Here is a 16,331-nt window from a genome sequence, read left to right as displayed (position 1 = left end):
TGAGGTAACCTCGATTGGTGCACTTTGTCTTAGGATGAACCTTTAAGGGTGAGGCGGAGGAACAGGAGGAGGTTAGAGAGCAGTGTTCTACATATAGGATAGGGAAGTCCAAGTTTGCTGTGCAGTATTGATGTAGTATGTGTGACCTGAGAGAACCTCGATTAGTGCCCTTTGTCTTGGGATGAACCCTTGGTGGGGGGGGTGGGGGGAAGAGTATCAGGAGGTGGTCAGGGAGCAGGTAGGAGGTAGGTCTTTGTGATATAATGTCAGGGATCAACGAGGAGTAGAGATTTGCGTTGAGGCGGCAGTTATCCCTTCGGGAGGGAGCGGTTGAGGAAGAGGACTTTTAGGTGTTTTTTTTAATTTTGTGAAGGACACAAAAGTTCTGTTATCTGCTGGGATTGAGTTCCAGATTTTGGACGCGTTTCCAGCGAAGGATCGTGCAGGGGTTTTTTGTTTGCATATTTTCATAGGGATGAGAAGTAGGGTATTTGAGCTCTTGAGGTTTCTAGTCTGACCAGCCCTCTTGAGTTTTGCGGCCAGGTAGTCGGGTTTGTCTGTGTGTAGGGCTTTGTGCGTGAGACAGGCAGTTCTGAAGCTGGCACGCAGTTCGACTGGGAGCCACTTTAGTTCTTTGAGTGATGGTGAAATGTGATCATATTTCTTAATTCCAGTGACCATTCTGGCTGCTGCATTGAGTGTTGTTTTGAGGGAAGCTAGGTGGGATTTTGTTGTACCAGTGAGGGTTGCATTCCCATAGTCAAGTCTGGATAGTACCAGTGATTGGGTGGCTTGTTTGAGATCTTTGGTAGGGATGAATGGTTTAATTTTGTTGAGTAGCTTCAGATTGAGGAAGACACTCTTGGCTGAGTTTTTGATGTGTTTGGCCATGCCGAGTTTTGGGTCTAGGGTGATTCCTAGTGGTTTTACTGAGTTTGCCAGAGTGAGATTCCCGTTGAGAGCATCCATCCCTTTTAGCCATTCAGCAATTTTAGGGTTCTCTTCTTTGTTGGAGATGAGGAGTATCTCGGTTTTGTCTTGATTGAGTTTTAACTGATTTAGAGACAGCCAATGTTGGATTTCTTTTAGAGTGACATTTAGTCTGTGGATGTCATCAAAGGAGGAGGTTTCTAGATAGATCTGTGTGTCATCCGCATATAGGTGGAAAGGGATGTTGGAATTTTTAGGAATGATGGTGAGGGGTTCCATGTATATGTTGAACAGTTGTGGTAAGAGCACTGATCCTTGTGGGACGCCTTTGCTGACAGTGTGTAGGTCGGAAGTAAAGTTTTTGATTTTTATCCTTTGCGAGCGCCTGTGTTAGAAGGAGGAGATCCAGCGTAGGACCACCTCATCAGCACCTACCCTCTCTTGTAGAGCCTTGATGAGTAGTTGGTGATCATGAGTAGTTGGTGATCAACCGTGTCAAAGGCTGCCGATAGGTCCAGGAGAATGAGTAGGCAGCAGTGATCGGTATCAAGGGATTTGTGGATATCGTCTGTGATGTTGAGGATCGCAGTCTCAGTGCTATAGCCTTTTCTGAACCCCGATTGGTGGGGGTCCAGAAGGTTGAAGTTGTCCATGTGCTGAGTCAGTTGTAAGAGGGCACAGTTTGAGGATTTTGGATAGGAGGGGGGAGATTGGTGACGGGTCTGAAGTTATTCAGGTCCTTTGAGTCAAGGCCTGTTTTTTTAGTAGTGGCGTGGTTTGGCCAACTTTGAGGCATTCAGGCATGATGCCGGTTTCCAGGGAGCTGTTTATGATTCTGCACTAGAAAGGGGCTATGGAGAGTTTCATATTTTTTGGTCAGATGGGTGGATAGCGGGTCAAGGACGTGGGAGGCGAGTTTGGAGGTGGATATCAGCATGAGGATCTCAGCTTCCAGGATGGGGTTGAAGGACTTCCATGTTTTCATGGGTTGCATGCACGTGCTGTCTTATGTCACTGGGGGCAAGCTTTTGCAGGCGGGGTTGGCATTGATGTCTAGTGAGAGCTCAATCTTGGTGATTTTTTCTGCGAAGAAGACGGCGAAGTTTTCGCACAATTCTTTGGAGGTCTGTGTTGAGGATTCGAGAGGCTTTGAGGTTTGTTGCTTGATGATTTTAAACAGTTTGTTGGGCCTATTTTTTGCGTTGTCCAGGGCTGAGCAAAAAAAGGTGGTTTTCTCACGGCTGATGTGTTTTTGTAATTCCTTCGGGCTGCTTTGAGTTGTTCGAGTAGGCTTGTGGAGGGTTTGCTCCTCCATAGTCTTTCTGTAGCTCTAAGTTGTCTCCTTTCGTTATTAATATCGGTGTTGAACCAGGATCTAGATGGGATGTTCCTGTGTTTTTTTAGTTTCAGTGGAGCTACTTGATCTAGAATGGATGTCAAGATTGTGTTGTAATGGGCAGTGAGTTCAGTGGTGGATAGATCATCCACGGAGGACGTGAGGTGAGGAGAGAGTTAACCCTTTCTTCAAGGTCATTCATGTTGATCTGAGTGAGTTTTCTGGTCCATTTAGGAGGGTCTTGGGTCGGGGGTTGGAGAGTGGTCGGTAGAGTGAGGTGGAAGAGGATTAAGTGGTGATCTGACCAATCCACGGGTAGGGTATGGTTTATCGTGATTGTGTCGCATTTGGCGATAATGGCATCTATGATTGCTCCTTTGTTGTGAGTTTCCTCTATGCAGTGTTGGGTAAGGTTCTTGTTGTGTAGCAGCTCGTTCAGGTTCTGGATTAGCAGGTTGTTTTCTTCATTCCAGTGTGGGTTGAGGTCGCCCAGGATTAAATTGTTTGCATCTCGGAGAGAGCAGTTGGCAATCAGGTCAGACAGGTGTTCAGTGAATGTGGTGGTGTTGCCTGGGGGTGGTAGATAAATTGGCAGATTAGTGTTTTGTTGTTGCTAGTGTTAATGTTGACGGTTAGGCATTCAAAGGTGTTGTAGTTGAAGGAGTCTATTTCCTTGACGGAAATAGTGTTTTTGTGAATGATTGCTATGCCTCCTCCTCTTTGGTCTTTTCTATCTTGATTGGTGATTGTAAAGCCTGGGGGGACTAGAGTATCCAGAAGAGGTAGGGAGGAATCATTTAGCCAGGTTTCAGTGATGAATGCTATGTCTGTTGTGAGTGAGGATAGATTCCGCTAGCTCTGCGCCGTGCTTGGTGGCTGATCTGCAGTTTATGAGCATGCAGTTGGTGGGGGTCGTCTCTGTTTTGGGTTTCTTCGCACTGGGGGCCGTGGGTATGATAGTGCGGGTGTCTGGGGGATTTCGGAAAGGGCCTGGTCTCTGCCTCGTCCAGTGATCACCTGAATTTTGGGTTGGAGGGTGACCGTAATGAGGTTGTCGTACAGGGAGGCGAGGTCTGCCAATTCACTCTCCGACATTGCATCTCTGGTTCTTTTGGGCCTCTGTGTCTGCTTGGAGAGGGGGGTAGAGATCCATCTCTGGTGGGAGGCCTTTGAGGGCCTTTGTTGAGTATAGGTGGGGAGGGCGGGGATATGCAGAGGTTAATGGAGCCCGGCGAGGTTGGATAAGATTTCACTAAAACCCTGGATTATAGTTGCTATCTGGGTTTCAAGCATAGTGAGTCGCTGCCCAGTCTCTAAGTCGGTGTGGGTGTTCTGGACGGGTATGTTAGACTTGAGGGGAGAGAGACTTGCGTTGTTGGGTTGCTTTTTTGTGGGTGTGTTGGCCGTGTGGGTTTTGGGCGTGGCCGTTGGTGCAGGGTACTGGGGGTCGTGTAGGGGTGTCTGTGTTTTATGTTTTATTGCATGTGGGTTTGGGGAGGTGGTTGGGAGTCAGGCATTGCGTGTTGGTCGCTCGAGGTGGGTTGAGGGGGTGAATGCCGGTGGGGGGTGGGGGGGGAGTCGTGGGGTCTTGCTACAATGCGGACACAGCGTGGGGCAAGCAGTACTACATAATCATTTTGAATAAGGTGAGCCTCTGTAGTCTTCCCTCCTCATACACAGAATGTACATTGTGATGTATGTTTTACTAGATATATATGTTATCATTTTATGATATGACTATGTACAGTTTTGGAATTACTGCTATCTATTCTGATTCAAAGTATCCTGGGGCACTTGTGCGCGCCCCACCTGCTGCACTGCGAATGTGGGAAAACTTCCCTCCTTATATTCATTTCTTCCAGCGTTAGCCAATGTAATCTTTGGTCACCCATAGTAATCATTGTTCTTAAACACTTTGCGAATTTCATTAAAACACTGCTGAGACAGCATCCTTTCACCTGCCTTCTTTATTTTTGCGTCTTCCAAAGTTTACTGAGTGCCCATCGAGGCTTTTTCACAGCAAAATAATCAATCAAAGGTGAAACATAGAGTAGGCTCATCACATTATGCTCCCAATGCATTTCGAGCCTCATGGGCTCTTCGTCAGGGGTTTCTACAAGAATAAAAGACAAATCAACCAGGTGTGCCCTGCTAACCTTCACTAGTAAATCACAATCATAATAAAAACTATCATGCTACGCTCACCTAGTGCCTAAACCTACTGCCTCCCACCCAATCCAACATACCAGGAGTTCCTCAATTATTAACCCACCTAATCAAACAACATGCAGTCCCCTCCCTCCCCTTTCCAACTCTACGTGCCCTCGCTCACTAAGCTTCCTGAAACAAATAAACTGAGGTCTCATTCCCGATCTCCTGTGCTCAAAACCCAAGCGCTTACAGCCCTCCTCCCTCCCAACGCTGGGCAACCTCAGACCTACATCCCGGGGGGGAAATCTGGTGTCAGCGGGGAGGGAAAGGTTGTGAGGCCTCTCGTGAGAGCCACCGCATCCCACACCTTCATTGTCCCTTCAGTGTCTGGGGAGGACTAGAGACCCCATGATCGTGATCTGCGCGGAAGCCATATCTCACTCCAGACATTCGCTCCAGCTACCGCCTGGTCCATGAAGGTCCAGTGCTTTTATGAGAGGGGGCGATTCCATTCTAGTTTATACCTCAGGTGAGTGGTCTGGAGATATCTGTGGACCAACAGCAAGTTCACCCAGCCTTTGCTTTTGGGGAGCGACAATTGTGCAACGGAGAGGCGCGCTTTCTTGTTGCCCCATATACATTTATTTATGGCCAGCTGTAGCGCTCACATGGCTTTGGGAGGGGAAACCAGAGGCAAAGTTTGGAATAGGTACAGGATCCTCGGCAAGATCGTCATCTTCACTGTGGCGATGCGCCCGAAACCAGGACAAGTTAAGCTTAGTCCATCCATCCAGCGCCTTACTAGTCTGGTCTACCAGAGCTGAATAGTTCAGCTCCACCTATTTCCTGTTTCCTTGAACCAGCACTGCCTGCAGTGCTACCTTGACTCCTGAGCCTTAGCTCAATTCTTGTTCCTGGCCCAGCACTGCCTTCTATGCTACTTTTTCTTGATTCCTAAACCTGCACTATTCTAGTACACCCTTGTAGCCTCCCGTTCTGTATATCCCTTTCCAGTACCTGCCTTTCTTCCCATTTCCTTGGTTCCAGTTCCTAGTTTGCTGTCTTTCTATTCTGCTGTCTTGCTTCTGTTGCCTTGTATGTTAGTTACCTGCTTTCTGCCAAGTGTGCCCTGTGATCTCCATACTTTCCTGTTAAGCGCTCCTTCTTGCTAGCTCCTTGCCTATGGTGCTTGTGTTTAGTTCTACCCCCTTGCTGTTACTGCCTTGCGTGTTCCTGTTACATCGCCAGGATCCGTGGGCATAGCCTAGGTGGTGTTTCTTTTACCCTGTGTGTATTGCCTTTGAGTTGCATTTATAACATCACCATAGGTATATGCTCCACAGACCCTGCCTTCGCATGCATATCCTATATATGGGTATTTGCAGTCAGTATCTGTAACAGCAATTGTGGGTGAGAAACTTACTGAGCTTCAGTCTTACCGTGTGGAGCACCTGAGTGCTTTACCCCACACTCCCCTTTATTGTTAATGTTGTATTATATATATATATATATGTGTGTCTTGCACGTCCGTCCTGGGTGTAGTTAGTCTGAATGCTAAATTGCCTTGTGATTGCCCTTCCTTTCTGAGTCTTAGCCATCTTGTTCACTTGTACGGGCTTCCCCTTTGGATCCCTTTTCCTCCTCTGACTTCCTGTGTGATCCTGGGCAGCGCTGTACTCTCTGTGTACGTTTTCTACCCCGTTCCCAATTCTTACCTAAGTCCCTGACATTGCGCTCCCTGTGCTGCACGTCGTCCCAGAAGTGACAGCATCCCCTCGCGAGGGATGGAGATCGGGGGCTGAAGACTGTAGGCTGCGCCAACACTCTCTGTCAGCGCCCGGGCCGCACCAGCTGTCGCAGGAGGAAGGGAGCCCGCTCGTGCGACGGCCCCCACTCACCGTGGTCCAGGCAGCCACCACAGCACTCCCGCGGCCCGTCCCCGGGCGTAGATGATTGTGGCTATGGTGGGTGGTGAGTTGCAACCCCCGAAGAGCAAAGCCGCAAGCTCCGATGCCCCCAGCGGTCCACCCGCCCCTTCGCTGCGTGGATCATGAGATCTGCAGGCCGCGGGTGGATTAATGGCGGCGCCGCACTTCTTCTGATAAGTGCCTTCTCGCAGGGCCCCACTGGGCGGAGGGTGAGTGTTGGCGGAGGTCGTGTGTTCGACGTGGCCGCCGCCGCGAGCGGCACCCCGGGGAAGCTCTTTATCTGTCACCGCTGATGTCCGCACCTCTGCCACATGGATCTTGAGGTCTGAAGGCCACAGGTGGATTCATGGAGGCGCTGCTCTCTTTCTGTCGAGCGCCTTCTCTCAGGACCCCACCGGGAAGAGGGTGAGTGTGAGTGGAGGTCGTGTGCTTGACGGGGGCGCTCCGGGGAGGCTCCGTCTCTGTCCCCTCCGATGTCCACCTGTTGCGGCAGCTGCGGCTCCGCGCCTCACGCTCTCAGCCTGGGCCCAGCTCCCAGCGAGTCGCAAACTAGTCTAGCAAGGCGGCGGAGGCGGCAAAAGGAATTCGCTCTGGCTCTGCTGAAGTCCCCCTTAGAATCCGGTCCCGAATTGTGTGTGTCGGAGCCGAGAATGGGGCTTAATACAATGCTGTTGAAAGGCGAAGCCGGAGGGACGAAATCCTGCGTCCTACCATGCCGCCATCTTGGCCACACCCCCCTTGTTGAGGTTTTTAGATTACTTTCAGTGAGCGGTAGAATTTCGTGGATTTTTTAAAACTAATTTTTTGTGATTATTCGCATTTTGGGGACAACCGGGTAATATTTCAACTAGTTTTAATGTTATTCGTGTTATGGGTTCTCACCCCCAGCCTCCTTGCTACAGTGGGGACAGTATTTTCTCTACTGGCTGTTCTGTTCAGAGCACAATGTTTTAGCAGGTGCTGAGATGTTCTCTTGACCTATTTGGGCTGCGTGCGATTGTGAGGAGAGGAGGATGTTTACTTTTTAGGTTTTAAGTTTCCATTGACACATGCGTGCCCCTTAGGTCTTTGCTCGTATAGTGGAACAAGGTTTCTCCGTATTTGGCTGGATTTCTGGGTCCCACCCTTCTTCTGGACGGGTCGAGAACCTTTGGGCTCTTTTGTGTGGGTCCTGGTGGGCTGTTCTATTCTTGATAATAATAAATAACACCAAAATTACCAATACCGATCAATAACTTACTATCCACATTTTTTTGCTGAGGGACATATTGAGTGAAAACAACATGAGCCTCTAGACCACTTTTTCCGTCAATTTAATCAATCAATTTCTTCAATTTTTATATAGCACCATAATTATCTTAGTAACTTAACAAAGTGCATTTTAAACCTATATCACACAAAAATAGGCTTGGCCTTACTGATATAAGCCTAAAAAGGCTTGGCCTTACTGATATAAGCCTAAAAAGGCTTGGCCTTACTGATATAAGCCTAAACCCAGTTCTATTCTTGGGCATTGCCACTTTTAACCAGGATACTGAAGGTCGTTTGAGTGTTTTGTGTGGATCCCTTGTTGGGAATCTGCTGTGGGAAAAATGGCTGGGACTATGTTTGCTTGCAGTGTTTTCTCAGCAAGAGTCAAGGGTCTCGTTAGGACTTTAAGTGTCCGGCCTGATAGAGGTGGCGTAATGAACATGGTGGGACATTCTGAATCAATGGGGCCTGTGAGCTGGGCTCCTTTTTTCAGGGCTTTGAGGATCTGTCGTTGGGTCGTTGTTCTATTGACACTGTGGCATAAATGCATCCATGGCTTGGATCGGGCAGTTTACTTCTGTGGATGCTGCCTCCTGGGGCACAGCGAGTCATTTTGACCAGCTAGGCATGGTTGACGGGCCACCCCTGTACCCAAGAAGCGGACTAAGAAGGTTATCTGTGGAAACACTCTACCTCCGGCCGCTCCCCTCTCCCAACTCCTGGATGTTCCGAATCTATCGCTTCAACAATGGGTCAATCTAAGAAGGTTTTGGAAGCGTTTTTTGTTAGAGAAGGATGGAGCCGAATGTTCTGTCCCCAGCGGGGAGTCTGGTATGCTGTTGAAGGCTTATGACGTGGTAAGTGAACTGAAACAGCTGTTTGCTAGTGGATTTATCTACTGACCCGGTGCTGGATTGGAGTGAGGCCCGTGGAGTTCTAGGGTATCCTCAAACCCCGTTCCCCAAACGCCTGGTGGTCTGACTTCCATCACCGGAGTATTCGACCAGTTTTGGAGCTATAGGCGAGCCTTCCTTTGGAGAAGGCCTAAAAGACATTGGAGAGCAGGCTCCTTTTAATCTACGATATGCCTTGGTGGTATGGGCACAAGGATCTTGGTGCCTGCTTTTATGCCCCGGTGGGGGTCTTCCTGCTCCCTCGTCAAACTGTCTCCCTCCCACCCCCAGGGGCACGGTCAGCCAACCCGCCGTGGGATATCAACAGCCAAGGGGGCCCTGGGCCTCCTTTGGGCATCCAGATGGAGTACTCTGCTGTGGATTCCTGATCGACATAGCATGGTCATCCTGATGTTTTCCTGTGTGGACTTAAAGGTTTTTGGATTATTCCGGTTGTTGAATTAAAGGTTTCGAATGTTCCCTACAATTGCTTGTTAAATTAAAGGTTTTGAGTGTTCCCTACTGTTGTGATGGTTCCTTTTTGCGTTCGTGGAGGGCTTCCTGCAGCGGGTGTGAGTGTTATTCTTGTGCTGAAGTTCTGGAAACACTGTGTGTCGGGGGAAGGGGGATTGAGTTTGTTCTGGGTGTAGGGATTCTGTGGGGGTAGCCGTGCTAACAGTATTCCGTTCTTGATATACTTTTAGGCAACAATGGGCAACCTTGTGGTTATTTCGGAGAAAGTAGTGGCATTCTATGATAGTTTGAGGCTGCACACCATTTGGATTTCTTGTGCAAGCGCTTAGTTGAATTCTCCTTGGGACCCGCGGCTGAGTTTTTTCCCAATCAGGCATCACCTGTACATTTGTGGTCGACCCAAACCCTTTCCTGTGAGGGTGAGTTCTCAGTTTCTTGGTCGCTCCAACAGAACGAGTTGGTGAATGTAGGTGGTTGCTTCTCCACTCTAGACCCAGCGATTTCTCCCTGCCGCCGGAACGGCTAATTCCCTGGGCAGTGTCCTGATGGTCAGACATGTTGCCTTCCCTGCCACAGTCCTTTGTTTCGGCCTGTATTGGGTAACAAGGAGGGGGGTTCCCTGTACGGGAAACACTCCCCTTGGCCAGGTACAGCTTTGCCTGGGGCACCTCTTCCTTCGCACAGATGTCAGGGTGATGGCGGAGGATGGACTGGGTAGCCCTGAGCCAGCCTCTCCCCTAGCCTCGGGGGTGTAAGGGTCCTCTGCATGTCGTGATCCCCGGTTCCCTGCATTCCCTACATGCTACTGCTTTGGCCCTTTCTACCAAGCGATGAAGTGTGCGGCCAATCTACTTTTGTGCTGGTTTAGGTCTCCCATATAACACCAGACTGTTCTCTCGAGGAGGACTCAACGGTCCCGGATTGACTGGATGAACAGCCTCAGTTTGGACAATCGGTCCCGTCCTAGTATATTTTTCAGAGAGGATGGATAGAACAATAACTGTTCTCTGATCTTACTTACTCCTATTTCCAGTTCGAGGAGTTCCATGAGCGGGACCGTAGCCACGGGTCCTGAGATCCCCTGTATCTTAGCCTTGGTCTGCTCCTGCTCCTTCCCAAAGTCATGACCTACCCGCCCCCATATCCACGATGAAGCAGTACGGTGTTTTGCTTCTGACCTTTGTGACCACGGGGCCCTTCGCATGGCTGTCCGAGAATGCCAGGGGGTTGAGCATGTTCTTGCGTACCTTTGCTGTCAGACTCAGAGGAGCTGGAGCCTTCCTCTTTGCTGCTGCTAGTTTTGTGGTTGTGTATGGTGCTTGTTGGGACCGTCCCTTGGTCGGCCCACATTCTTGCCAGGGTCATTTGTGTGTCTCTCTCTCTTGTCCCTTATGTCTTGTTTGAATGAGAGTTTTGGTGTTGATCTTGGTATCAAATGCCCTTCACCGCCCCCCAGTCCAGGGAAATGTATGTGTCTTGTTATGGGCGTGCCACTCGCAGTAGTGTCTCTCTAGTCTCCAAGCCTGTTTGGTGAACTTCGCTTTCATGTTGTCTAAGGGAGTCTCCATGATGGGATGGGATGCTTGTTTGTTTTAAGGATTTGCAGCATTTTGGTTATCTAGAGATTTTCTTAAAATTAGTTGCCAATTCTACTATTATTTGGGCGAACTGTGTATACAGGGGTGGTATCAAAACTCAATTTACTGGTTAGGAGCTCGAAAAACAGCCTGATGTATCAGCAAAAAATTGGTTAACATTAAAATAGAGACAATAATGCAGTAAAGCAATAACAACCTGTAACAGAAATGCAATTGTTAGTTTAGGGCAGTGTGGATTGTTATGCAACAGAAAGCTAGCAATCATTAACCTCTGATTTGAATAAACTGTTATCACCTAAAAGCATAGACTTATTAACGAGACATAACATTGAAACATGCAGCATGATTTTGCTAAATTCAAAGCACAACAACATAAATAAATGAATAAATGGAAAAGTTGTAAAAAAGACTGAAAAGGCTGGCAAAAATATTTTGTCCACAACACTGAGCCCTCCTCTAGTGCCTATAGCCCAAGGAGAGGGGATGCTCTGGGCAGCACACAGATCTAGTGAGCTTGACAGTCTGTCACTTAAACTCAGTGGACAAAAATAGCAACAATTTGATCGGAGAAAAGGAAATAACCTGAAATTATTGGTCCTCTGTGGCCAGACGCAAGCTATACCCGATTCCCCCAGGTCCGAAATCTTTTCTGTAACCTCCAAATTATTCACTATATTACACCATGGGGCTGTGTGTATCACTGCCTAACACCCAGCGATCCAAGCGGAGAGATAAAATAGTGAACACCGCTCACTTCTTTCAGGTGCTATCAGTGTTGGGATCGACAGCCCTAAGGACTTTTGTAACTTAAAAATAAAGTTTGAGATTTTGGCTCTATATCAAACCCATGCAAACTGACTTGCAACCAAGCGATCCCTTGCTGACACCTTGGGACTGGTGAACCCTGTTTCAAGCCCAATGCCAGGCTATCCCTTGCGAACACCTGGGGATGAAGCATACGGGATGAAGCATACAGTCAAGATCAGTTAGCTACCTTTGCTTTCTTCTAGCGTGCTGACTAGGAGAAAAACAAAAGCGGTCTACGCACTTGTCTTAGTTTGCCATACGCCACAAGTTGGGGCGAAGGATCAGATCTAGTTTGTTACCCTGTGACAGCTGTTTCCTGATGAACCTCCGACCCATGGATTCAGCAGAACTTGTAATCAGTAATGGCGTCTGCTCACTGTTCTTTCTTGCACATATGAATCCGTTCGGGCCGAGGTCCTTCCTTCTACAGCAGTCTGGCTCGATGAACCAATCTCTCCTGGCTGGCTCACCAAAATGTTGCTCGGATATGAATTTACCTTAAATAAACGAATACAAGAGGCGTTTGGCAAAACAGGAACAAGTTAGTTTAATTAAACCCTGCAGCTGGGAGAGCCTGGGCAGAATGCGTATGCTCAGAATCTCTTGATGTACAAAATCTTGGCTGTCAATTTATACAATTCATGAGGTACAATAAAATGTTCTTTACATTCCAAAAGAGCATCTTGGTCATAAATCATTACACGGACGCATCTGATAAGGACACAGATGATTCTTGATCTTGGGTAGAGCTAATGTGGGCCAGTGTGTATGTGTCCAGCTGTCCAGTGTGAGAAGCGCATGTTTGCTACTAGTGGTGTGCATGTCGTGTCCTGATTGGTTGAGTGTACCTATCTTCATGTGGTATCAAGCTTTGTGGCATTTCTGAGGAACACGAGCCTTTGGCCAAGCGGGGCCTGGGCCAGTTACCTCGGACTTGTTTGTGGTGCAGCTATCTATCTGTGGAATCAATCAGGGTTTTCCCTGAGTGTGTGCTTGCCTTTAATTTATGGGGGACCCCACCTGTGGCTTGTTAACCGGTATGTGTGGGCATGGGTTGCACGACCTGCCTGACCACGTATCTCTGAATCTGGGTTAATGGGGAGGATACCTTGGGTGTATCTGACAGCAATGATGTGAGTTCATTGGAACGTCTAAGAATAATATGGCAGCCACTAGTATCATTCTTATAGACATTATCAACCTGGCGCATACAGTTGTCATAGTTCTTACTGGTACTGTCAAAGATATGCTTACTTTGATCTGAACGTACACTGACATTGTACTTATTGGCAACAGTAACATCGTGCAAGCATGAATTATGGCATACATTGGTATCATTATTGCTGATGTCGGCGCTGCTGTGAGGTCACAAGTTACGGTATACATTGACTGGCATCTTTAAGTTTATGTGGGCACATGCGGTGGCATACGTGCACATTGCGTTTATTAATATTGCCGTTGTCGGGCCTGCACATATCATGGCATTCATTTATATCGTATTCACCCATCCCTACGGTGTCCAACCTTTTCACGCATGTTCTGGTTAACTTTATATATAATTTGCTTTGGTCAATTTCTTAAGTTTTGAGACAAATAATTGTATATGTTATGTTTTTAGTCAGTATATAAAAATAGAGGGTTTGTTCTACAAGCTACTTCTGGTGCAGATCTGTACATCTAGGCTCGAAATGCATCGAGTTGTTTGTCAGAATCTTCATGACGCATGGAAAACGATTTACTTTAAAAACAATAGATTGTTGTTTGTTATTAATTTCACAGGATTAAAGGAACAAAGTGATGCAGTATTGTTGAAAGTTGTTTTATTTGAGACTACTTCCAAGTTGGAGTTTCCTCAAGTTGAATTAATTAACCGTACGGATTGACACGGGTCGCTGTGGTACAGCATCATCATCTTGGTCCTGGAGGATATTACTTGTGTTTGAATAGAAGGATGAACTGATGGCATATGACATAACTCCCATAATTATTCAATTAGGAGAGTGCTGTTTAGATAGATATTTGGAAAGATGCCAGCCAGATACCAAATTAGTATTCATTCGGAATCCAATTTTAAGGGTCGGAAAAAGATTTTTAACTCCTAAAATGGGATTTGTTCGCAAGGCAAAGCATTTTAGCTGTCGCAATCACTGATTTCAACCATCTGTGACAGTTAAAAAGCTTAGTACATCTGACCCATAGTCCCACCACCAGCAACACATCTCCTATTAGGGCTCCATCCTCCCTCCCTAATTAATAGCCAAAGCTTCCAGCAGCATGTGCACTCCAACATTCTATGTATTATCACATTCTCTCGGTAGCCACATCCAACTCCACAATATGTTCACATAGCCCATGCATACACGGTCATGCCAAATCATTACAGTTGCCGATGCAACCCCTGACCCTTTAAAATGGTCTTGTCATGCAGTGGATTGAAATAACTGTTGCATGTTTTTTTATGGTATTTCCACTTGAAATATGGAAGGTAAGTACTTTGGTATCCACACTCACTAATACAGATATCTCCAGTTCTCTGTATGAACTATGCTGGAGCATATATTTGCTCTTCAATTTATCTTGTCTTGTTAACATGTCAATTTATGGAAACTGTATAAGACTACACGGAGAGCACCACCATGCAGTATTATTAAGGGTGCATTAAGTTTCTTATCCTAATGCTGGATCTTTTAATGATTTATTTTTCATGGCTGATCATCAGCTCATAGCTGCGTCATCAAAACTTGTTTGCCCAGTCAGTCGGATAAGCCAGAATTAGACATTGCTTGTGCTATAGGCATTAAACTTGTGGGTATAAATAAGTATTTATCTGTGGATAAAATGATTTATTACCTGAGTAAAGTCTAACAATGTTTGGAGAAATCCTTCTTAAGTACAGTGTAACTGAATTTTATAAGCACACCAGAAAGTGAGGTTCTAGGTCTCAATCTGTATTTTTTTTCACCAGGTTCTGGAACTTTTACAGGTGGCCTGGAACCGGCGTCTAATTTTCACTGTTGGTGTTTCCAGTACCACCGGAGAGGGAGACACCGTGGTGTGGAACGAAATCCACCATAAGACTGAGATGTCCTCAAACATCAGTGGACACGGGTATCCTGATCCCAGATATCTGGACAATGTGCTGGCTGAGTTGGCATCCCAAGGTGTCACTCAGGACTGTCTGAGCAAGTAACGCTTGCTTAACAAAGTGCAAAAGGCTGGTTGATAACTCAAGTTTTTGGGTCTGTTGCCTTAAGCTTTTACATCATGTTAAAAGCAATAGCCAAGCATCTGGAAGCCACACACTGTTTGCAGTCTAGCTGTGTATTTATTTTAACGGAAAGTGCGTGATCAAGAGGCATGATTGACGTAATTTTACAACCTCCTTTGAAAAATGTACGAGTTTGTTAAGAAGAAATGCTAGATTCACCTTTCAAACCCTGCAGGGGTATTTGCTTCTTTTTCCAGGTCATCTAGGATGTGTTTTATGTGTGGCTAATAGACTCAATTGAGGGGGTTCTTTCGGTTGCGAATGGACACGTGAAGGGGCAGGTAGCAAGTATGAGGACACCTTTTGAGCAGTGCTTTAATCTTTTGTACTCATTTTCTTATAATAATTGGTGAAATAAAGAGATATATTAATTATTCACAAGCTTTATCCAAAGTGACCTCTCAATGTTATCGCGATATTAGTGGGCCCTAACTGTTTATCATTGTCAGAAGCACACATCCATTTAGCAGGCAGTTGCAACAAAGCGGCCATGTGGATTGAGATGTGGGGAGAGCAGTGCTTATGTCTTCGCAGGGCTGCTGCCGTATGCAAAATAAGATTAAGCTTTTTTGTTTTTATGAAGGTAATGTGTTCATATGATATGGCGCCACTTCATACAACTTTGGATACAATTAAAATAGAACATTGAAGAGCTATTACAGTACAAGTTATGTACCTTTGCGGTCCAGTTCACACAGTCTGTAATTACATGACCTAGCAGAAGGTGTAAATTACACACAAACCTCATTAATTTGCCTCCATGAGCAAATCACAATTTTAAGATGTCCTCAGTCACCTGTATGATATCATTATTTCAGCTCTGAAGGCTGAAAAGGTGAATATCACTGTATTAGCTGCTGTTACTGGAAATGTCTTACCTTTTTTAATCTTTTACTTTGAAACTTTAAGAACAGAGATTTAATTTACATAAATGTTTAATATGTAGGTTCTGATTAGTTAAACTGTTTTTAATAGCATCTGTACATGTTTTTTTCCTTAAATGTACTCTTATGTAACAGGTTGGGATATGTGTTAGTTGGGCAACTTTATAGTCTGGATAGCCAAATGTGTCTTTGAAATAGGAGGAGACACAAAAAACCTTGTTGAACCCTACCCACAGAAAGGAGGTTCTTGACTTGCTTAAGAGAAAACATCAGAATGAGTGAAACCAAGTATTTAGTAAAAGTTGAAGATACCATCAAGTGTGCACGCCAGAACTAATCCCTTTACCTCTGGATCTTAATGCTTTGAGAAGATTAAATATGAAATTCCCCCCCTTGATCCTGCTGTCAGATAGTGAATAGTTCCGCTGTGTAGGTGTGTTTTTGCAGGAGTACTCTCTCAAACTATTGTTGGGACAGAGAAACCCATTGCTGTTGCGGGGGAGTTAAAGAATGATAAGGCCTCTGAACATGGTCTCAGCATCTCAGGAAGGCAATTTCCAAGCCTGGTGGCTTGCATCATCGCAGGTTGTACGATTTGATTCAAATTGGGCTTGTTAGCTGCTATATGGAGAAGTGAAGCAGAAATTTCTGAGAAATCAAAAAAGGAACCTTGTGAGGGTGAATCGGAATTTGCCTAACAGAGGTGTGGGTAAGTTCCAATTCTATTAAGGACACGGCTGCGAGGATTATGCTATATCTCTCTTCGCTTTGTTACAAAATGAAACATGCAGCAGCCAGAAAGATAAAGAAA

The 16,331-nt window shown here is 46.2% G+C and overlaps 1 protein-coding gene across 2 annotated transcripts in view; it reads left to right on the top strand.

Annotated features, from left to right (window-relative positions):
- DTX2 (deltex E3 ubiquitin ligase 2) overlaps positions 1-15,017 on the top strand; it is a 576,494-nt gene extending 561,477 nt beyond the window's left edge. For both annotated transcript variants that reach the window (XM_085649605.1, XM_085649604.1), the window contains one exon: positions 14,334-15,017. In XM_085649605.1, the coding sequence (XP_085505731.1) occupies positions 14,334-14,558 (225 nt within the window). In that variant the 3' untranslated portion in view covers positions 14,559-15,017. The remainder of the gene's footprint in view (positions 1-14,333) is intronic.
- The last annotated feature ends 1,314 nt before the right edge of the window (positions 15,018-16,331 follow it).

The sequence above is a fragment of the Triturus cristatus genome, chromosome 3_2 (genome assembly GCF_964204655.1).
Source record: "Triturus cristatus chromosome 3_2, aTriCri1.1, whole genome shotgun sequence".
NCBI lineage: Eukaryota > Metazoa > Chordata > Amphibia > Caudata > Salamandridae > Triturus > Triturus cristatus.
The sequence above is the reverse complement of the archived record's forward strand: the minus strand, read 5'-3'. Positions and strand labels throughout refer to the sequence as shown.